Source organism: Sus scrofa, chromosome 1 (genome assembly GCF_000003025.6).
Source record: "Sus scrofa isolate TJ Tabasco breed Duroc chromosome 1, Sscrofa11.1, whole genome shotgun sequence".
In the NCBI taxonomy this organism is placed as follows: Eukaryota; Metazoa; Chordata; class Mammalia; order Artiodactyla; family Suidae; genus Sus; species Sus scrofa.
The window spans coordinates 147,442,977-147,467,380 of NC_010443.5; the positions used below are offsets into that span (position 1 = coordinate 147,442,977).

At 45.8% G+C, this 24,404-nt stretch overlaps 1 protein-coding gene across 2 annotated transcripts; it reads right to left on the reverse strand.

Moving 5' to 3' along the window:
* GALR1 (galanin receptor 1) lies at positions 1-23,755 on the reverse strand. 2 transcript variants are annotated; one of them, XM_005659812.3, is made up of 3 exons: positions 18,818-23,755; positions 14,172-14,237; positions 1-7,218 (listed from the first exon to the last, which is right to left on the reverse strand). In XM_005659812.3, exons 1-3 carry the CDS (start codon positions 19,418-19,420, stop codon positions 6,901-6,903), a joined length of 987 nt encoding a protein of 328 aa, XP_005659869.1. In that variant the 5' UTR covers positions 19,421-23,755; the 3' UTR covers positions 1-6,900. The 2 variants fall into 2 exon arrangements, with proteins under 2 accessions (XP_005659869.1, XP_003480474.1); XM_003480426.4 differs by having other exon boundaries at positions 18,755-21,569.

Genomic DNA, 24,404 nt, shown 5'->3' on the forward strand with positions numbered 1-24,404 from the left:
TAAGGATACTTCCAGAACGAATTTTATTTTCACTTCAAGAAAACTGATCCGAATTACAGATTTCAGCTACATTTCATGCAGAACGCAGAGGTAGGGTGCTTTGGAAGGATTACATTTGCTACAAAGTAGATTAACATAACTCTTAATTTAGGGGGTTTGGCTTTGCAAGTTTACTATTATTCATGTTATGTTTATACATAACAGTCATGCTAACTTTAGAGATGATGAGATAAATTTTAGAGAAACAAACTTTAGAGAAGAGTTATTACAGCATCTGATGGCAGAAGATCCAAGCTCCGCATTATTTACACAGCAGTTTAAATTCATCACGTTGGTAAAATAAAAGCACAATACACTTGGATTTTTCATCCTTTTCCATACTACTGTGTTATTAGGTGATATATAATTGAAAAAACTTTAAACACAGAGTAAGTTACAGTTATCTCCTAGAGATAATAATGTAGTTAAAAACTAGCAGCCACCCAGAAAGACATGCACACATTTAATTTAAACACTGAGTTCAAAAACTCACACCTAACAATTTTGATTACTGTTTCCCCCTCTATATTTTAGAGAAACAAAGTGAATGTATAGGTTCTCTTTTCTTATTTTTAATAGCAAAGCTATTAAAATAAAATCAATTTTATTCTCTCCACGGAACAATTATGATAACCGCCGAAATCCATATATGTAAGTTGTCAAACGCCTTCATGCTCTTGAAACCATAAATTTCTGCAGCTTCGGTCATGTAATAGTTGAATAGGTATTTTATGAATGGATCAATGTAAAGAGTAAAAATCCAAATAGAAGCACTTTTTTCTTTCTTTTTTTTTTTTTTTTTTTCCTGCACAGAACCACAAAGGTTTAGACTTGTAAAGGGCCGTCTACTCAACAGGATGGTTCACGACAATGGCAGTGAACCTGGAGGCCTTAAAAAACAAGGCCTGGCCTCCACCTCAAACCAGTTACACTAGGGAGTAATTCTGAAAAGGTGGTCCCTAGACCAGCAGCATCAATGCTACCAAAGATCTTGTTAGAAACGCCAGTTGAGGGCCCCACACTGAATCTACTGCATCAGACACAGTGACGGTGAAGTCTGGCAAGCTGAGTTTTCACACACTCTTCAGATGAACCTGACACCTGGTAACACTGAGAACCACTGCTCCCAGGGAAGGGCAGAAAGAATATCAGGACCTCTGCACCCCCCAGCTCATTTGAGTGTGGAGTCAGTGTGGGGACACATTCCTCCTTCTCACATTCTTCTTTTATGGCATGATACCAAAGAATATTTCCCACAGCGATTTACCAGCGGAATTCCACCAGAGTCAAGGTTCCTAATGTCCATTACATTTTCGACCACACTCCACCTGGTAGATGTAACATGAGCAATTAAAAGCTTTGATCAACCAATCTTTGGATGCCTATCCCTCATGGTCAAATCTTTGTTATCATCGTATATGGCAATAAAACCTGACTCTTAGAAAATCAACATAGGGAAATTATATTTATGGGTCCATTACATATAAATGTTTCTATATTTGATTTGAAATATTAAGTTTAATTCTTTTTCCATGCTGGCCCTATTTTGAAAATATCACAAGCTCGGGAGCCTGTTCACTAACTCAGCGTCTTCTGGGTAAAGTTCCTCCATAGAACCCTCAAGGCTGTGAAGATAAATGGGCCTGGAATGCCTTGGGTACCCCAAACTCATCTCGTGTTTGCTGACCCTAAGCTGCAGCTGCAGCATCAAAATCAATTTCTTTAGCTACATCCACACATCAGCAACAGTCTCTTTAGAAGAAAAATGACATACCCTCTATCCTAAACAATATTTTCTCATAGTCAAAGTGAAGTGGTCCTGAAAAGTATACCAAAACAGCATGTTATGCTGATTTTCTTTCTTTCTAACAGGATGGGGAGATTTCCACTGAAAATCAACATGACCCTCCACTCACTTGTGCTTTCTCAGATCCTTGCTGTTTCTAAATGGATACCTTGTTTAACCAGTGGTACCTAAATGCCAGGCAAATGACAAGACACATGTGTATATTCTAATTCTGAGTTTCTCACTTATGGCTGTTACACGTTCCAAAATTCCATCCACACTCTATCTTCAGAAGGTTCTAGCCCAGGGCCAGTGGAATCTCCTTAGAGAAGTGGATGTGGTTACACAGTTGAGTGGGTCAGGGAAAATGACCAGCACGGCCAGGCAGAGAGAGCCCAGGGGAGCCGCTGCAGCCTCAGGCAGAGTCCAGCAGCACAAGTCCTCCTGCCATCCAGAGTCATAGCCTCACAGAAGTGACCGTGGCCATTCTCAGGAAACCGGTTCACATAGGTGCAGCCCCGCTGAGCCAGCACCCCAAAGAGGGCCCCAGGATGAAACATGCCAGTGAACTGTTCCACTGCCCGACTTCTCTGCAGAAATTGGTCATTTGCACTCTCTTAGAAAAGGGATTTGCTTTCTACACTTGCATTTCTTTTTTTTTTTTCATTGATAGTGATTTTTATTTTTTCCATTATAGCTGCTTTACAGTGTTCTGTCAATTTTCTACTGCACAGCAAGGTGACCCAGTTACACATACATATATACATTTTTTTCTCACATTATCATGCTCCATTATAAGTAACTAGACATAGTTCCCAGTGCTATACAGCAGGATCTCCTTGCTTATCCATTTCAAAGGCACTAGTTCACATCTATTACCCCCAAATTCCCAATCCATCCCACTCCCTCCCTCTCCCCTTGACAGCCACAAGTCTATTCTCCAAGTCCATGATTTTCTTTTCTTTTCTTCAACACGTGCATTTCTGATGCAATGATACTTCACTGTTAAATGGAGAAGTATTGATAACCAGGAAAAAGACATCAGCCCAGCCAAAGAAAAAAATGAATGTATAGTAGGTGCTGGGCCCAGGCCATGCATGAAACCCTCGAAGGTGACAAAATTTGGAAAATCTCAAGCATAGAAATATTGATCGACCTTGAGAAACAGCAGGAAGAATGAAAAAGAACACATTAGTCCTTTTATGAGTATAAACAGTGAATGAAGGACTCATCAGAAACAGTCAACCCAGACAATGGATGACATAGACCTTTAATCTTCAATGATACATTACATTGCAATCTGAAGGCAAACTAAAGCAAAACTCTGGCGGAACTGGAGAGGAGAAACGTGGAGCCCACTCCCCCTTCAGCCCCTTTCCCCAACTCCTCCTCCTCAGCCAATGGTCTTGCAGGACACCTATGGATGTCCCAGGCTCCAAGGAGCAGGCTCTGTGGCCAACACAGATGATGCTCTGTGATTTCTTGGAAATCCAGTGAACCTTTAGGGATCTGGCACAGCCCACGACATTCTGAAGGCCTTCCCATTATTCTATCCCATGCAGAAGAAAGGATTCTATGCATGTTTTCCTAGAGTCTGATACTTACTTCCAGTCATGACCAAGCCCCGGGCTTCATTTGCTACATCAGCTGTGGGTCACAGGGGCACCTCACCCCACAGACCCAAACTGTTCCCTCCACATTTGCCTCCATTGTCTTTGTGGGGCCCAGAGGTCTGCTCTCCACCAGCTCAGACACTGATGCAGCCTGAAATACACGCTCATATCAGGCTCAGCTAATTCTCCGCCAGCACCAGTTCCCAGAGTATCTGCATTTCTGCCCACCATGGGGCATGTATCAGTGGGTTAAGGATCCAATGTTGCCACAAGCTGTGGTGTAGGTTGCAAACTCGGCTCAGATCTGGCATTGCTGTGGCTGTGCTGTAGGCTGTCACCTGCAGCTCTGATTTGAAGACCCCTAGCCTGGGAACTTCTATATAGTGCAAGTGTAGCCCTGAAAAAAATGTTGCATATTAAGTTACTTGTCAAGCAGTTGTCAATGACTTGTTTATCTGATGACATATTTATTTCAAAATTCCGTATGCAGTTAGATTAGGTGGTCTAAAATGCTGATAGTCACTGTGCAACTCATGCAATTCAGACACCTCCTCTCCACTGGACCCCATATCCCTGCGGGGAAAGAGGAATTTCACTGCCGTATCTGTCAGAGTGAGGAAACTTTGGTAGAAGAAGGTGACAACAGAGGCACAGGGTTGGGGGCACTGGAGGAGGGAGAACGATGGTTTGAGTCACTGTGTGCAGTGAAGCAATTCATCCACAGCACAAATATTTCCCTAAGATACTCAGAAAATGGCCTCAGCCCCTTACCACTGAGCACAATTGTGACCAATACAGCAGAGAGACCCCTGGGAACACAGGACAAGAAAGTCTCCTGCACAGCGTGCAGGAAACCAAAGTGCTTACTTATGAAATTGAAACAACCAGCACACCCACTACTTAAATATTCCAGAGCTGCCTCCTTGTGTGAAAGCAAACGGCCCAGAAAAATAACAGCTGCCTTGGGGCACCGAGGCAGCCAAACCTAAGGAGAAATCATCAGTTTTCTTTGAAGTTCACTAAAAAACAAGGCTTTCCAGCAGCCTGGCTTCAAACGCGCACCGGATGTCTCTCCTCGAATCTGGTGACTGGTGTTGGGGTGGGAGGCCTCAGTTATTCAGTGAAGAAAGAGAAGGTGCTTCTTTCTGAACTGGTCCCGTTAATGACACAGGAGGAATGCAGAGCCCAGGAAGCAGATGGCCGGCAAGTTCATAGCCTCCTCAACCCCTGGCTGGTAATGAAATCCTTGTGGCATTGAAGTCCTGGAACTCCTCACCCAGGAAGCATCACCACCTACTAGGCTTCTACATCTTTGGAGACCAACCCCCAGCAAAGTCTGTGACAGGGGCTGGCAATCAAAGCTCTGAACACAAGGAACAGATTAAAATGACACTGAGCAGAAAGAATATCCTCTCTAACTATAAAACGAAGCGATCTGAATTTACACTCGGCACACCTGGATTCGGCAAGTCCATCACTGCAGGGCTGTGCCTCCAGCGTCTCGCCCCCACCAGAAACATCTGGGAGGAACCAAGATTTAATGGGCAAAGACTTCTGAGAAAATAGCAATATTCACCACTGTATTTGCTTTAATACTCCATGTGCATAGGAATCAGAAGGGGGAAACACGAGAACAGCTCTGGTGCAGGAAATCACTGCCTTCCCCCATGCAATCCCAGAGGCAACCAGGAGGCACAGCTTCCTGCAGTTGTGCAAGTTCACACACACAGAGGCTGTCTTGCATTGCCAGTGGCAGCTCAAGTTTCGAAAAGCACATGAGGTATCACCAATGGGATAAAGCGTTTCTGCTGCTATATCCAGCTGTATCTGAATAAAGTGCAAACAATTTTCCATGCAAAGGACATATGCTGTTCTTTAAAATACACACACATATACAGAACTTTTTCCCTGGGCATCAAACGGAAAAGCTGATGAGGTCCCATCCTCTCTGACCATTTGCTCTTCTCCTGTCCAGAGAAGTGTTTATACCGTGGCAGATGTAAACGCTGTTTGCTGGAGGAATACAATTAGTGAAAATAAATTCATGAACGAGAGAAGTAAACATGCAACGGCTTCCATCAAGTTGGGTTTTTTGATCTAAAATTAAATGTTTCACATGAACCACCGATTGGACACAGATGCATATTACACAAAAGTTTTTTTTTTAAAAAATGGTGTGCTTTTGTATCATCCTAAAATGTATCAGAGTCTTGCAGTCTGAAAACTATTTTTAATATGGAATTATTTCGTCTTTTCATACCCTTTTCTAGTTGTAAACTTGAATAAATATAAAATTGTCACAAAACTACCCTTGAAACTCAAGTCATGATGATTTGAACACCAAATTAACATTTCCAGATGGAACTATATTTGGGGTAAAAGCATTAGACATTTTTACCAATTTAATGAAAAAAATATGTTTGTCCGAGATAACATATCCCTCGGTATCTCCATTCACAAGACTTGTTTTCTTCAAACCATGTCTGAACCAAACATTTAGTACACTTTCTTCACGTGACTTACTGAATTCTGAATTCATGGGAATTATTTTCTACACATCATCTTCACTGACATTTTTAAAGTTCTCTCTTTTGGGCAGAATTATTTCAAAGCATAGCAAATTACCTTGGCCAAGTACATATATTTATATAATTTTAATGCCCAGTTTCATTCTCAGAAACTCATTCCCAGCTTCCACTTTAGAATAGTTGCAGATGTTGCTTTTCCCAGATATTTTTTCACTCAGCTGTACAAAAACCAAGTTCATAGGAGAGTTTTTATTTGACATCTCGATGGCTAACACCCCAGGATCACAGCTGCAACATCTGTGGACCTCCTGAGATAAACTTAATAGACCTCGTGATCACAGATGGACACGGCACATCTCAGAAGCCCTGTACACTATTTACAACTGGGAGCAAATGTGACCAGTGAAAATAAATTTATTTCCATTGATTAGATGTGTCTCTATGTAAGTGGCCACAAAAATAAAGTTTAGGGAAAACTTTCATGGGTCCATAATCATATCTGAAAACACATACTTTATAACATTACCCTTCATCTAAAAATAGAAGAACTGAAGCATAAACGTATTTTCTAAATAAATTTGCTTCAAAATGTAGGTCACATATATTCCTGACCGTCTTTATAGGTCCTTATTCCTATGATGAATTGAATATATCTCTGGAATTCTCCTGAACTTTCACTTCTTAAGGGGTATAAAAATACATCATTCTCTTTTGTGTGGGGAATAGAAATTAGAAATAAAATAAAATTTAGAAATAATCTCCACTAGACCTAGCGATTTCCATATAGATCAAAGTACTTTTTAAACACAAGTGGAATTTACTTAATATAATCTGAGTGGCTATTAAGTTGTTGCCTTGCCTAATACCTCAATGCATTTTTGTGTGTGTCTCATCCACGTATGGAAATACCACATTAAGAAAAGTCTGTCTTTTTTCACACATGAGTACAATTGGTTGATGGTGGGGTGTCTAGTCGACTTTTATTTTCTTTAGTGTCATGAAGAGGGGATTCCTTGCCAATGTGGCACTTGAATACTTGTTTATAAGCTTTCCTGAAATTTTCCGAGAGGAACGCGTAAATGATGGGATTCACAGAGGAGTTACTGTACGCCAGGCAGTGCGCCGTGATCCTGAAGAGGAAGGAGGCGGGGGTCAGTGGGAAGACCCCAAACTCAGCCCAAAGGTGGATTACGTGGTGTGGCAGCCAGGAAACCCCAAAAACCACGACCACCACCAGAACCGTCTGTGCCGTCTAGAAGAACAGGAAAAAGGAAGGAGAGACCTGGATTATAACAGAAGAGGAACCCAGCACTTTACAGCACCCTATGAGATAAGTTTACGTCAATTTTCACAGAGTAGAGTGAGGATTAAACCTGCTTTCAGTGTCAACCTTCAATTCATATAGTGGGTTTTATACAAAACTTCCTCAGGACTGATCTTATTCCTACTCCATAGGAATAATTCTGTCCTGTATGTGAGATGCATGTGGGTAACAGGAAGCCTGCTTTAGGGTCCTGGGAACAGGAAGGCAGAGACTGAACACTGTAACTTTAAAACCCAGCAAGCTCCGACACGAGGTGCACAGTGGAGCTGTTTCCCAGGGCATCTCAGCTGAGAGCACGAGCCCTGCTCCCAACAGTTGCCTCAACAGACCAGGATAGATGTTAACTTCTCCAGATTGAACACCGACAAAGTTAGACACTGCAACACAGGGGTGCGTGAGTGCAGCCAGAGAGCCGTTTCCAACAGTCGCTGGGCCCATCCCACCAACTCTTCACTTGCAACTTAAGCCCTTCTCTGCTGCTCCTAATTCTGAAACACCTGGAAATCAGAGGCGGGGTTCTTGCCTGTCCGTTGAGATTTCTGCTGAGCAGAGGATGGAAAAAGCTCTCCCCTGAGCAAGGACCTCAGCAGGAGAGGAGACTTTCCCCCTCGCACGTGGGAGCCCACTTCCCTCCTCCCTGCACCTGGGTGCCCTGGACCCCGTTTCCCTCTGCACCTGCTCTGAGCAAACGCCCATACAGCTTCTATGGGCTATAGACCTAAAGGACTGGGATTAAGTCTTAGGACACCTTTTCCTGTTTCTTTGCCACTAGTTAAGCACATGTTGAAAAGCTAACCATGTGATGAACTGAAAACACCATCTCTATGGATTCGAACAAAAGACTGTGGACAATGAACATTTTTTTAACCTAAAAAAAAAAAAATAGAAAGTGTGTCAGCTGCTTTCTTCCTTAGAAGGCTGCAGGCTAGGTTTGACTCCCTGGTGGCAGATCCAGGGCCCAGTAGGTGGTACCGGGCACCCTGGCTGACTGCTGGCTGGGTGCCGCCACCACCCCAGGCAGACCCTATCTTGATCCGGGATGTAGATAAGGAACCAAGGCTTAGCGTGCTTAAGTCAGTGCCTCGTGTCCCATGGCAGGTACAAAGTTAGAGCCAGAGCCTATGGAATCTTCCACCCATCTCTGAACAGCTCTGTCCCAGGGAAAGAACTTCTCACAAGATCTGCCCAGCAGCCTCCAGCCGCACCCACCCCCTCTGCCTGGAGAGCAGAGCCTTTGGGCAGCTCCGTGGGCTCAGGCCTGGAGCGGAATCATTCAGGGCTGCCTGGCTCCCTGTCCTGTGCCAGCGCCCCATTCTCTTCCAGGGCATTTACTCCTTGAAGGGGAAGGGAACACTGAGGACAAGAGAGATGCCTTGGAGCCACCTGCCTGAGATTGGTGCTGCAGCTTGAGCCCAGGTCGTGATCTTGGACATGCAGAGTGGACACGTGACTATCTAAAGCCTTGGTCGTCACACACATCCCAGAGCCAGAGAGTATGGGATCATTGCCCCTGCTCCCAGTCACCACCCTACGGTGACTGTAAGTGCTCCCTGGGGGCTCCCTCCAGAGAGGTGATCCTGACTGGGACATGTGGAGGCAGGAAAGAGGTTGAGAGGATGAGAAAGAGAAGGAGGGAGACTTATTCCTCCTACAACCTCACAGGGATGGAGAATAAGACAGAGCCAAGTGACTGCACAACTAGGTACCCCCACCTGGGAAAGCACAGTCCCCATGTTCTGCAGGACTGCCCCATGTGATAAGGCGCTTTCCCATTATTTCCCAAAAATTAGAATCCTGTGCCCTGCACAGAAGGAGTTAAGACCCCAGCTCTTCCTGCAGGCCAAGAGGCAGCTGACTGACTTGGGGACCAGCTGTCAAAGGGACAGGCTGGAAGCAGGAACCCAGGCAGAGGCAGGAGAGATGCTCAGACTTAGGTCAAGGTCAAGGTCAGGGCAGACATGGAGGGCAGAACCAGAGATGGGAGTTCAGCTCACCATCAGAAGGCGCCATGGATCATGCAAAAGCCTAGGACTGACATGAGCCATAAACCGGTGGTAGGACCTTTGAAGAATGAGGTCGCCTCCCTGGGCCCAGCTTCCTGGCCTGTAAAGAGGATGACCCAACACAAGGACTCCACTGGTCCACTTAAACCTTCACAAGCTCAGGGACAAACCTGAGACTAGGTTTACAGAGGGAAGCCGCCTAGCACGCAACACTCAAACAAGCAATCTTCTCCTGTACATTAAGGGATTGTCCGCCATCCACCCATTATCCATTACTGCAGAGGAGGCATCCCCAGATGATTTAATAAAAACAATCTAGACCTAATTATACCTCCAAATAGAACAGGAAACATCAGCTGTTCTAAGACCAGAAGAACGTCTCTCTACTTCACAAAATGAATACCCTTTGGATATTCCACTTCATTGCTCCTTTTAGGAAGTAAAAACTTTTACAAGTAAAAATTTTTACAAGTGCAAGGCTTAGGGCAGAAATATACCCCAGCAGCCTGGTTTTTTGTTTATTTGTTTGTTTTGTTTTGTTTTGTTTTGGTCTTTTTAGGGCTGCACCCAAAGCATATGAACGTTCTCAGCCTAGGGATCGAATCGGAGCTGTAGCCACTGGCCTACACCACAGCCCAGCGATGCCAGATCTGAGCTGCATCTGTGACCCACACCACAGCTCATGGCAACACCAGATCCTTAACTTGCTGAGCAAGGCCAGGGATCAAACCTGCATCCTCATGGATACTAGTCAGATTCGTTTCCACCGAGCCATGATGGGAACTCCCCTAGTAGCCTATTGATAAGAGCCATTTCTTTGTATCATTGTAGGTCAGTATGGTATATTTTCTACAGAGTGTTTGTGACTGTGCATTTACCCAGGTTCATTCAAAATTTACTTTTTATTTTATCATGTTCACTGGTCTTTTGAATGAGGTTCTTTTTCTTGGTCTACCTGTAGCTCTGAAATGTGACTGGATTACCATTTACAATATAAAAATGAGGAAAGAATACTCAATAGGAACTTATATAAACTGTATCACTTATCAAAGGCCGATCCCCAAGTTTAACACAGTGTCTGTGTAATAGAATATTTGGACTCCCAGCTAAGAATATGTGAGGATTTACTATTTTTTTCTGCCTGTTTCATGTGCACCTCAGCCTATCACAGCTGATGTTCTCTTAGCTGGTACAGGAGCTGGGGCCCTGCAGCCCTCACTGACCCCCACTCCAGCCACAGCAACACGTTAGGTGAGCACACCCCTGGGCACAGCTTCTTTCTCCATCCCCCTTGCAACAGATGCTTGTTACAGGTGCCTCCAGGGCCAGGGGGGTGAGAAGATGTGGGAGGGGATGCAGGAAAGAAGTCCACACCACAAAACACCACTCTTCATTCACTACTGCTTCCAACACCCAACTCAGAAAATACGTGCCTGGAATTTGTTAGCTCAAGGTCAAGAACTGGTCAAAATGCCACACTTGCACTAACAACCCCAAACACAGGTTTCCAGCAGATCAGCACACCCATCATCATGCAGAGCAGAGTTTTATGAAAATTCAGATATCCAGGCCTCATTCCCTGGGGTTCCGCTTCCACAGGTGATGCCAGGGTATCTGCCTTTCTAAATCAGGGGAGTTCCCACTGTGGCTCAGCAGAAACAAAGCTGACTAGTATGCATGAGGACGCAGGCTCGATCCCTGGCTTTGCTCCATGGGTTAAGGATCCAGCATTGCTGTAAGCTGTGATATAGGTCGCAGATGTGGCTCAGATCTGGTGTTGCTGTGACTGTGGCGTAGGCCAGTGGCTACAGCTCCATTTCGACCCCTAGCCTGGGAACCTCCATGTGCTTTGGGTGCAGCCCTAAAAAGACAAAAACAAAAAACAAAACAAAACCAAAAAACCTAAATATCTCAATCAGTGTTTGAAGAACCAGTAAAGAATTACCAAGAAAGTCACAACCAAAGCAAATTATCTCAGCCACTCAATGCAAAGCCAAGGTGTCTTGTCAATACTGACAGCACCTAGGCTGACCCTTGCCTTGTCCTCAGAAAGGCTGGCAAAAGCTGCTTCTTCTCTCCCCCCTTGAAACGTCAAAAGGCAGGAAGAGAAGCCCCTCTGTGGCAAAGGAGGCTATTTTCATCTCTTATAGGCTCATCAGGCTCTATCACAGATAGAGTTATACCCAGGGCATTTATGACCTTCCTCCCTTGTCCGTGGAAAGTACATTATCACAGTCTCACCTTCTGATAGAGCAGAATTATCATTTAAGGTTATGTGCTAGGTCTCTATGCTAATTCTTATACTTGAGGTTGGGTCCTTAATTATTCTGCCTTCTTTCTGTTCCTTATGCTGAAAGTATCCAGAAGATATTAATCTCTCCTCTTCCCGTGAGATGTTCTTTTTCAAGCCATCCGAGACATCTGTTTTCTTGGGTTTTTTCCTTCAAAGCATTTTACTCATAATACATCTAATGGAACTTGGCAGGGAAGAAAAAAGTGAGTAAAAGATGAGAGTGATGGAAAACATTTTGTAAATTGTATAAATGACAGCCCAAAAGCTGGCTGACTCACTTCAAGCCAGAGGGGAGGAAAGAGCAGCTGTTAGAAGAGGCTGGTGGTGGAGAGGGTACCAAGGGCCTCACATCTACTTTCCCATTAGGAGCAGTCACCTAACAGGGTGGCTGTCCCCCTGCAGAGTCTTCTGAATCTGGTTTTAGTATCTGATCTGCCTTGTGCCAAAGCTATTTCTCTGTATCTGGCAGAGCCTGGTATTAATCAAGCAGAGGGCTCTGGGCTGTGATTACTCTTTCATAGTCTTCTATATTTGCCTCCAAACTTGCAGCATGTTTGTGATCAAAGGCCTAACTCTCTGCCCCATGAGCGTGACAGCCTTAGCACTACGGGCATCCCTGTGTGGATGGATCCAGCCCCCAAAGGAGCCCTAAGGCTCAGCTGCTGGGGCCAGGGGCGGGATGGGGGGAACAGGTGCAGCTGAAATGAGCAGACTTTCAAAACTGTATCATACCACCCATTGTCTACCAGCAACTGAATGCACACATGCACCAGGAGCACCTGTCTGAGCCAGGACCTGGGGAAGCACTGCCATGAGCCGGTCCAACCTCCGCCCTCTGTCCTGGATCCTCCACCCTCCTCCTCCATCCCCCCTCTCCTGGACCTTCCTTCTCTCGCTCCTTATCCCCTCTTCCTACCCCACCCCTGAACCTCTGCTAGCCCTTCCCTAGATGCAGGTGCACGCACACACACACACGCACACGCGCACACATACATGCCACCACCAGCACCACACTTTATTTGTTCTATGCAAACAAGGAGGCAATTAAATTTATCCAAAGAGATCCAACATCTGTTCCATGGTTCTTAAAGGTCAGAGGCTGTGGGAATGGAAGAGAAAACCTTCCCTTCTCCCTATGCCAAGACCTCCTCCCATGGCAAGAATTACACTTGCACACACGTGTACAGCATATGCCCACACATGGATACGTACTTACACACACATACCCACACACATATAAAGCCAGTGTCACTGTTAGTCACTCATTTTTACATCTTTGTACTGTAAAACAGAAGCTTTTCTAATCATATCTTACAAGATTTATTTTTATTCTTTTAATCACTTTTTCGTCTCTGGGAATTTCTCCAACACTTTTCAAATACAGAGACTAAAACTAGCCATAACATGTGAATAAGAGCCAGCCAATGCTAAAGAGATCTTTTGTGTCCTTCCTTTCTGGAAGCAGAAAATCTGTGACATCAATCGAGCATGAATCACGTTCCAGGGGTGTCACCTTTGTGGAAGTCCAGCAAACCCCTTCCCTCCCCAAGGACCAGAACCTCCTCAAATACAAGCTCACTTCTGTGCTTTTTAACCAACTGTCTGCCATTTCTTTTCACGGACTCTGGGAACAGCTGTGTTCTAAGCCACATTATTGTTTATAAACAAGGGAAGTCGGGAAGAACGGTGCTTCACATACGTAGAATTTTTTTGAAATAAATATGACTAAACTGTAATTTCTGCAAATTAGGTGTCATTGATCATAATAAACATGGAGAGGGGAAAAACAAGGTATTTTAAGATGTTTGAGTAATATGAGTGGGTAGATCTGTCTGGTTATAAGCTCCTCCTCCCTAACTGCATTGTCTAATAATCTCATTCTACTTTATAAAATCAGAATTGATACAGATATGATCATATGATAAGTTAGCCCTGATGTGTAAAATAGTTTTTCCTGAAAATGTAAACTGTAACAAATCACAGGACGTGAAGTACTATAAGATGAATCAGGAGAAGCTTGCTGAAATCAGGATGCATGGGCCGAGAAAGGCAATTAAAAATGGGCCGAGTTCACCTGAGGTCCGTCCCATCTTTAATTCTCTCCTCTTGGACCAGCATCAGCACAGATCTGAGAGGAAGAGAAGAGAACAGTACATCTGCTTCTGAGGCTTCAAGGAGAGATTAGAAAAACACTCTGGAAAGACCATTAAGGCAGGGCCTTCTGCCATCACATCAGAGCTGGCAAATACACAATAAAATGACTATAGTTTCATGCAAAGTAGGGATCCAGCTACTCTATACTATGTTCCAGTCGACCTAGAACCACCTTCTATAGAGGCTAAGGGTCCCCAAAATACACGTTTTCTCCTTCCAGAGACCTCCACCCACTGTGTCCTGCAGCAAGTCACCCAAAACACCCTCTAAGATGACTTTCCACTTCAACCCTCTGCCTAATGATAGGCTCGCTTCAACTCTGTGCTGAGGAACTGAAATTTCACAGGATGGAGTGGATGTGAGGACAGCTAAGAACAGACATAAACTACACTCTAGCAGTGGCACGTATCACACCAGCCCAGGAATTTTACCTTTTTCTTCGATGCCTCTGATTTCTTTGACATGTTCTTCAACTTTTTATGCAGATGGTTAAGGACCTGAAAAACACAGACTAGTGAAATCGGTTTGCCTCAGACCCACAAATGCATCGTCCATTTTGCACTGATGACTCTTGGCATTCGGAAACGGGACACCATTGTTTATAAAATCATTCAAACTGGAACTCACAGAAGGTGGCAGAATAATGATTACTATGAATTCCAAGGACATCTGTTTCTCTCATACTGAGAGGCGCCCAGGTGTGGTGCCCAGGTGCCATGTGTGGCTGCAGCATCTGTTTGCAGAGAATTCTGGTGCCAGCAGCCTGAGTTTTTGCCCAGAAAGAGCCACACCACTATCCACACATGCATCCTTGTTGGCCTACTTTCCACCTGGGACTCCCCCAGATTCTGCATTTTAACAATCCCCAGGTCTCTGCTGTATGTCAAATTCTGGAAATGGGGAGATGATACATGAGACCTCCCTCTCATGTATCATCTGATGGGGAAAGGGAGCAAGTGATCGTAGAAAGACAAAATAGTTCTTCCATGGGGCTAGCACTCCCTCTGTTTTCCCTCTGCATACTGCACCATTGCAAGACTCCTTAGAGCGAATCTGAGTCTCTTAGGCCCCCTTTCATCCTTTCTTCTAATCCTACCACTGTGCTATGCTTTTAGATGATTCACACGTGGGGAATCCAGCATCCATGATGCTCAATGGACCATTCAGTGAAGTTCTATAATTAACACACCCATCAAGGGGGCTACCTGGGAGACACTGTCTTCCTTCCTTAGAGAAACCAGTTGTGTCTTCTCTGGCCAATGTAAAGCTCAGAAGAAATGATGTGAGACATTTTGGTTGTACATAAGAACATACAACATAAGCTATACAACAGGGCCAAGACAGTTGTACATATACCATTTCTGATCTGAGTTCATTATGTTCTATCTAAGTGGAAAATCTAAGGAAAATTAGCTCTGGATGACTAAGAGCTTAAGACTGTCTATGGATGGCTCAGTGCTTCTCTCCAAAAAAACTGGAAGCAGTGTTCCAGCCACTTTCCCGCCCCTCTAACACTGCAGCCTGGACATAATTAAATGAGTTGGGCTCATGGTGAAAGCCTGCTCCACCCAACTGGATGCAGCCCCTCTGGGGTCACCAATCACCCCCTGAGAAGCCACGGGATTTACTCACCACGCCCTGAGCCCCCTGCAAGCCAAGCAGCCCTCACTGGGCTGTGAATTTCTAGCTCTAAATTCCCAGCCTGACTGAACCACTTCTCATTGCTCAGAGCGGCTCAGCATCCTGTGCAAGGCAAGCCTCTCAGCTGCTACAGGAACACTTACGATCACGCTCAATGCATTGACCAGCGGTGGGTTTACTGCTCTGCCAACAGGAACTGGGCCATTAAAAGAGAAAGACAGGCAAAGACGGAAGAGAGGCTTTTGCAGGATCAAATGAGGAAGTCTTTCAAGGGGAAGCAGAGGGATGGCAGAGCCCTGCCTGGAGAGGAGGGGCCTGGCAAGGTTCCTGGGGATGGGGAGGGCAGCCTTCCCAGAAGACCACAGGAGAACACTGGTCACTGAAAGCCAGGGACAAGAGGAGAGGTTGCAAAACAAAATCTGAGAGGGAGGCCTGGAGAGGCCTCTGTACAGAAAAGTGGAATGTTGTCTGCTTCTCCACGCTGCCTAGGGGCTACTCATTCCTTCAGCAAGCTCAGGGGATCATACCCCGGGAACTGCAAAATGCCTAAGGAAAGTTGCTGAGTGGTCAATGGAGAGAACACTCAAGTATGTTCCTCTTTGCTCCGTTTCCCCTAAAGAGCCTGCACTGTGATCCACACTGATGACCAAGGTGCATAATGAAGACCTGCTCATCAAAAGAGAAAAAAGCAGGGATCACAATGAGTTATGAGTAGGTTTCCCTGGAAGAGGAAGATGCTGGCACAGTGGCAATGCTCTGATTCTGTGCATTTAGGAGTGTGTTAGGAAGGCCTATACTCAAACCCATGCCAAGGTCATCCTGGGCTTCAGATGTCTCTGGGGACATAGAGGAACTTGGTCGGCGGGCAGGTCAAGAGGACATCCTCATGTGAGACCAGGGAGCGTCCAGGACCAGCATTCCCCCGGAGGAAAAGCGTGGACAAGAACAGCTCCACGGCAGCAGAAGGAGCACCAGAGTCATTCTCCAGCCCACGCCCCATGTTCCCCAGGGGTGTTACGTGCAAAGAACCATCCCAATCAACACTAGGAAGTGCAGAAGTCAACTCTGGAATGGAATTCCTTTGTTAAGTCAAAGAAAGAAAGAAAGAAAAACATTGAAATGTTAGATGCTTTTGATCTTTGCAGTTTTTCATGGTGGCCATCAGATCTGGACGTTGGGGAAACAATGGGTCCTAAATGTAATATTTAAGCAGCAAAATCCTTAATGGATAGTGTTCACTTGACCGCAGAACCAAAGAAAAGCAACCGCCAAGTCATTAAGCCCCACCTATTCAAGCTCTGGCGTGAATTTGCAAATATTACCTTGAATCCAAAAGAAATTTCCAAGTTGTGCCTAAAAGCAAACTATTTCCATGTAAAGAATATCCCAATGATCATGTATTTATTGAATTTTTTTAAAATTTTGCCTGTATATGACTTTTATAACTTCTCAAATGACAGAAATGTAGCCTAGTTAATTCCTAGGAGTTTACCTTGTGGTTTTCCTTAAGACCTAAATTATGTGCCTGAAAGACTTTCAGAAAATGAGGGAAGAATATGCTTCAAGTCTAATACATGTAATTATGAATGAAGAACCAAATATTTTAAGAACCTCTCTAGTCCCAACAACATTCTTGGCCTCCTGGCTCTCAGCAACTTTCCATCCCTCAGCAGACTGAGAATCCCTGCACTAAAATCCTTCCTGCACCATTGACCAGCTTCATAATCTGGGTCACACCTCCAAACCCCTCTTTCCTTATCAATAAAACAAGCACCCCAGCTCCAACCCACTGGGTTGCCTGCAGATTAAATGAGACAGTGCACACATTCAGATCACTGTGCTGTGCAGACCAACCTTTGATGTGCATTTGCAGAAGACCAAATGCATAAACAGGTCATTTGCCAAAGAGCTGAGCTGCAGTTCTTCCCCAATCACCTAGTCTCTACTGCATCTCTTTATACAGAGCCCTTTGAAGCAGGACATTCTTTCAGCTCATATCCAGCAATATGACCTTTTGAAACAGACACAACTCTGCATATGGGGGGGGGGGAATAAAACCAGGAGGCTTATCTTCAGCATTTCTGGGGGGAGGGCAGGGGGCATTCTATGAATGAATATAAGAAATTGAGAACTATGTCTAGATACTCATGTTGCAACAGAAGAAAGGGTGGGGGAAAAACTGTAATTGTAATGTATACATGTAAGGATAACCTGACCCCCTTGCTGTACAGTGGGAAAATTAAAAGAAAAAAGAAAAAAAAAATGAATGACCTGATTCTTCAGAGCCCTATAGTCACAGCAGTATCCAAAATAGAATGAGAGGCAGAGAGATGAAGATAAAATGGTGGAAATTTCTGAATTTGGCTGCAGAAGCAGGTTCTAAAGGTGATGGTACCGGGCGAGGGTACATCAAGGACAGTGGGCTTCACCGCATGAATCACACACATGATTATTCAGCATAGAATTTCACTCTAACATAAACAAATTGTGTAAAAGCTTAAGACTTTCTGATGAGTATAAAAGCGTCAAAGCCTAGGGTTATTAATGAAAGACAATGTGACTGTGCTGAGCTGGGGGAAGCATTGTGAACCAGGAGGGTAATAGCAAGCTTCCCAATTAGCGGGTGCCAGGGGTAGCTGGACTAGAGGTGTGTGAAAAGTGTTTCTCTAGGATTTTAGAGCTGCTACCTGAATCTCTTAACCCTGTTTGCCCCTTTCTAAAGGGATGGAAACACTGCAGCTAGCTGCAAACCCACCCATCCAAAGCTCTCTGCAGACTCTGCTCAAGACTCCTTGAAGAAATACTGTTTAACCAGTTGGATTTATAACGCCTGATCTGTGTGTAACATAAAATTCAAAGCTCTGTCGCCAGGAGTGTCGGTTTCACAGAGCCTATTCGCCGGCCTCACCCTGTGTCCCCGGGGGAAGGGTGTCCCCCCTCAGGCCCCGGGGGAGGGCTGAAGAAGGGCGCGGACCCTCTCCCACCTCCCCGCTGACTTGCCCTCTGGGTGACGGAGCCTGGTGACCCTGAGACCAGGAGAGGTGATCATCTCGCAGGCTGAGCCGCTAAAACTGCGAGTTTCACCTGCTGAGAAGGTGACTAGCTTAGAGCTAACTGCTGCGGGGGCAGGAAGGATGCCTGGGAAGTGACCTGCAAACTTTCCCTGGCGTCACCTGAACTCCAGGTAACTTTCTGGCGCAGCATCTCAAACCCTAGAGCTCCAGCTGATGCCAGAGCAAATGAGAGTTCTCCGAGCAATCCCTGCGGAAAATTCGACGGAATGGGGACAGAGGGGAGGGGCCCAGGAAGGGGCGCAGAGACCCAGGAGCGACCTCGGGCCTGCCGCCCGCCCGCCCCGCGCCCCTCACCCCACCTTGGCGTAGCAGAAGCAAATGAGCAGGAGCGGCAGCAGGTAGCCGAAGACGAAGGTGCACACCACGTAGGCCTTCTTGTGGTGCTGGTTGGGCCACTGCTCCCAGCAGAAGGTCTGGTTGCCGACGCCACGGTGGAAGAGGCGCTGGTGGTAGGCCACCGGGGAGGCCATGGCGATGGACAATGCCCAGATAAAGCCCACGCCCAGCAGCGCGTTGCGGGACACCCGCAGGGAGGAGGAGCGCCGAGAGTGCACGATGGCCACATAGCGGTCCACCGACATCGCCACCAAGGTGAAGATACTGACCAGCATGGACACTGTGAAGAAGTAGTGGATGAACTTGCAGATGAAGGCTCCCAGAACCCAGGTAGGCAGAGCGTACACCGTAGCCTGGAAGGGGATGCAGAAGAGCAGGTAGGCCAGGTCGGCGATGCTCAGGTTGAGGATGAACAGGTTGGTGGTACTGCGCGGCTTCCCCGGCTTGCTGCGCGCCAGCACGGTGATCACCAGGCTGTTGCCCAGCACGCCGAGTGCGAAGATCAGGCCGAAAACCACCAGCGTGATGAAGTTCTCGACGCCGATGCCAAAAAGCGGCCTGGGCTCCAAGGTCGGGGGTTCGGGCCAGCTCTCGTTCCCCTCGCTGAGGTTCCCGGCCGCCAGCTCCATGGCCCACGGGGTCGCCCGGGGCGCGCAGGGAGAGGTGCGGGCCGGGGAAGGAGGGAGCCGGGGGGTCGCGAGATCCCAGCTCTGGCACGCAGAGCGCGAGTTTCCGAGCCTGAGTCTCCCTGACGGGCACGCGCCCGGGAGCCTGTGCCTAGGGGCACCGTCTCTTTGTACGGAGCCGCCGGAGAGGGGACGCGGGCAGAATCTGGACCTTCTCGACCCGGGCAGCTGTCCCAAGAGGCGGGAATCCCCCTACCCAAGCACCACCGCCCGTTGAGTGGCAACAGAGCCGAGGAGGAGGGACCTGCCCGTGCAGCCCTCGGGGTAGAGAACCCTCTCTGCGCCTTACCAGCTCCGAACCCCTGCAGGTCGTTTCTCTCGTCCCGGGAGTGGCTTCGGGCTGCACCTGTTGCTCTGAGCCGCTGCCTTTCCTCGGCGCTTAGGGGCACAGCCCCGCGCGCAGCGACGCACCCACCGTGCGGTCGCTGGAGAGGGCTCCCAGCGCCTCCCAACCTGCCGGCGCCTCTCTACCCTCGCAGTTTTTGGCCAACCGGGCCAGCGCAGTCTGCGCACTCGCGGTGATTGGCAGGTCGTGCTGGGGGGTGGGGGGCGGGGGCTCTCCAGTTGCAATTGGGACTTAGTGAGGGCTCCGCCGGGCTGAAATACGCGCCGCTTGCGGGGGCCTTCCCGTCCCACCGGAAAATGAGGCGCGCTCAGAGACTGGACGGATCCTAAAGGGATGGGTCGCCGCCCACCTCCTCGCTGAGATCAGCTGCGCGCGCTCGCCTCCGCTCGGTGCCGACCTGCCAGCGTCCTGAGAAGGCAGCAGGCTCTTGGTGCGGCACCGCACCGCACCGGCACCGGCCCCTGCCCCGGGCCAGGGAAGCCCGGCGCGCTCAGTGTGCGCTGGGCGGGGAGGCCAGTGGCACGCAGGCCTCCCACCCGTCAACACGTCCATCTCTCTCCCTCCTGGGGCGGCGGTCGGGGAGAGTGCTCCCCCCGCCCCCAGGAATAAAGCCCAGGAAATTGGTGATTGGCCCTGGTGCTCTCTGGAGTTTTGTAAAATCCCTAATCCCCACTCCCACCCTGCCCACTGCTAGGGAGGAAATAAACAGGAAAGAAAAACAAGCGGACTGTTTTGAGTCTTCTGGATGAACGTGGATGAGACGTAAGGGGAAGGAGTTGTGTTTACATCGCTCAACTTGAGATCATCAGTTTTGACTTGTGTTATCCATCTGAGTGACATAAACAGAAGACTTGTAACATTTGTAAGGTGAAAAGGATGCTTTTAATACCGCTGTTGAGAAATGTGGACCGGCCAACAACAACAAAAAGAGCTGTTTTAAGTCTAGATTATAAATATTATCCTTGTATATAATCTCTCTAGTTCCCAACTAGAGAGCTGAACTTGATTCATTCATTTTCTGTGTTTATATGATTTGTTCATTTTCACTTTCAAGAACCTCAGTATGCTTCCAACCTTCTCCAGATGCTGTCTATTAGGCACCAGACACAATGCACAAAATGCAGAGATGAACAGGGTACAGCGTTCCCTCCAGCAGGTGTTGTAAGGGAAGTGAGGCAAGGCAGACTTTGCGCCGCGAAGTTTGGAAAGTAAGAGCTATATAAGCCCTCTATCTTGCTAGTTTTATTATTCCACTTCATTTCCAGAAAGATTTTGATGCAATTTATTGAACACCTACTATGTACCAAGTACTTTACCTGCATCATTGTTTCATTTAATACTCACAATTCCCTTGCTATATCCACACATAATTCCCAGAGGATGAAACTGAGTTTAAGTAACTTTCTTATCCAAGTACCCTACTAAAGCAAGAATGCCCTTGCCTTTCCTAAGAGGATGCCTGGAAACCTCATTCAGCTGTCTTGCCCCTCAGTGTCACTTTCCTTCGCAAGAGGCTCTCTGACCTACTCATTCAGAGGATAGCCTGTTGGATAGTCTGTTGAATCAAAAGTTGTTTGTCATTAGATTTGGAGAAGAGTTTTCTTATTATGATCTATTTTCAACATAGTTAAAAACAGATATGATGAAACTATATCAAATACTTATATACCCAGCACACAGCATAGAATAATAAAAGAGTAAAAGAATTGAAACCATGTTTATAAACTTCCCCAATCACAACCTCCACCTCCACCTCCTCCCCCACCCCAGGTCCAGGTAACCTATATGAGTCATCTGTCAGTCATTTACTTATACAATTACAGCACATGCATATGTTCTTAAATAATATACTATGGGGTTTTGCCTTATTTTAATATTGTGTGGTTGGTATTATAGTTCCCTTAAGATGTAATCTGCCTGTTATAACTGTGGATATACCAACCTTCTTTTTTTCTTACTGGCCTGCTCTACCTTCTGCAATCTTCCTGTGTTCTGTGATTTCCAGGTATTTCTTGAAACAGAACATAACTGAATTACTTTAAAATACAACTTGATAATCTCTAATTTTTTAACTGGTGAATTTAATCTGTTTACATTTATTGTTGTAATAAGTATTATTAGTTAATGTGGACTTATTTTTAATGCTTTATTTTATACTATTTGTTTCTTTTCCCTCTCTTTTTTTGACTTCTTCAGGATTGAGTCTAAAGATGCAATCACTACTCCCTCTTTTTGGAAGGGGAAGGAATGTGGTCTATTTTTATTCTTTTACTAGTTACCCTTTAGCTTCTGTTATGTGCCCAGAATTGTTTTAGGTTCTAAAGATAGAGCAACCAACAAAGCCAAGTCCCTTCCCTCATGGATCTATTTGATCTTTTATTATAGAGAGAAGATATTAACTTAAATAAAGCTATAATACACCATATGGCAAATCCTATGAAGAAGCAGCCAGGAGAAAGAGTGGGATGACCATAGGGTACAATTATGTAGTATTCAGGAAATAGGTCTGACATTTCAGCAGGAACCTGAAGGAGGTAAAGAAGAATGCCATTTGTCTTAGTCTGTTCAGAATGCTACAAAAAATTCTATAGACCAGGTGGCTTATAAGCAATGGAAATTTATTTTTCACAGTTCTGGAAGCTGGAAGTTCAGGGTCCAGGCACCTGCAAATCTGGTGCCTGATTTCTGGTTCTTAGATGGCTGCCTTCTTGCTGTGTTCCTAGACGGAGAAGGTTTGAGGAAGCTCTAAAGGTCTCTTTCATAAAGGCACTAATCTCATTCCTGGGGCTCCACCCTAAAACCTAATCACCTGCCAAATTCCTCACCTCCTAAGACCTTCACATGGGGGACAGGATTTCAACATATGAGTGAGGGGGCACACAGACATTCAGGTCGCCTTCTGTACATTGAGGGTAGACCATCCTAGTGAGTGAAAAAGCATCAGGCAGGGACAATCTTGAGGGACAAGTACACGTGGCATGTTTGAAGGACAACCACGCCTGCATTCCTAGTGTGTAAATAGAAATATCTGGGCATTTTATAAGTCATGATGTCAGAAAAGATCACATGGAGAAAGTGATAGGGATGCTCCCGGACCTTGGAGATCAAGGAAAGAGCCTTGGGGTTTATTCTGACTCAGACGGAAAACCACCAGGGCACTTCTACCTGCATGTTAGGATCATTGCTCTGCTTTCCAGAACAGACTGCAGAAGAACAGAGAAAGAGAAGGAAGATCAGCAAGGAATTTTGCATAAATCTAGACAATAGGAGGCACCAAGAGTATCAGGAAATTTCAGATTCAGGATATTTGAAAGGTTGAGCCAGCAAGATGTGTGGGTGGGTGGTTTTAAGATGGGAGAGAAGGAGCCAAGAAAGGATGGTCCTAGAGTCTTAGCCGGACATCCAGACAGCCTGGATGGGGGAAATGACATCTGCTGAATCAAGACAAAGAGTAAAAGGAATGGATTTAGAGATGGGGGAAATCTATTAAACTTTAAATGTTTATTAGACATGGCATGGGTTGGTCTTGAGTCAATGGGAGAGATCAGGGCTGGAACATGGGCTTAGAAGTTACTAAAACCTTCATAATTGATAGAAGGTAAAATCATTTGCTATCATGACCAAACATTATAAACAGGAGGAAGTACAGATCAGTCACCCTTTCTCTTCCCACCTTTCCATTCTCAGTCCTGCTTTGTTGTGTAGTGTTTCAGTCCTTGAATTTCCCCCTTATTAGCCATTATCATGGTTGGGTCACACATCAGTGTCCACCTTATGCAACCAAGTGCTTGCTGATTGACATGTCCACACTTCTTTGTTCTTTCTTAGGCCTTTGGGGGAGATTGTGTTCCTTCTTCTTGAAGAATATATTTCAACTCTACTAAACTGTTGGTGAGAATGTAAATTGGTACAACCACTATGGAAAACAGTATGGAGGTTCCTCAGAAAACTAAAGATAGAGCTATAATATGATCCAGCAATTTGACTCCTGGGCAGCTCACCAGACAAAACTATAATTCAAAAAGACACATGCATCCCTATGTTCAATGCAGCACTATTTACAATAGGACATGGAAACAACCTAAATGTCCATTGATAGAGAAATGGGTAAAGAAGATGTGGTACATAGATACAATGGAATATTAGCCATAAAAAAGAATGAAATAATGCCTTTTGCAGAAACATAGATGGACCTAGAGATTATCATACTAAGTGAAGTAAGTCAAACAGTGAAGTACAAACATCATGATATTGCTTAAATGTGGAATCTAAGAAAAGGACACAAATGAACTTATTTGCAAACAGAAAGAGGCTCACAGACTTTTAAAAAATTATTATTACCAAAGGGGAAAGGTCGGGGAAGGGATGGCCTGGGGGTTTGGATAGGCACATGCGCACTGAGGTATGCGGAATGATTGGCCAAGGGCAACCTGTTGTACAGCACAGGGAACTCTACCTGATATACTGTGATACTCAGTATGAGGAAAGAATCTGAAAATGAATGGATGTGTGTGCATGTATAGCTGAATCACTTTGCTGTACAGCAGAAATTATCACAACATTGTAAATCAACTACACTTC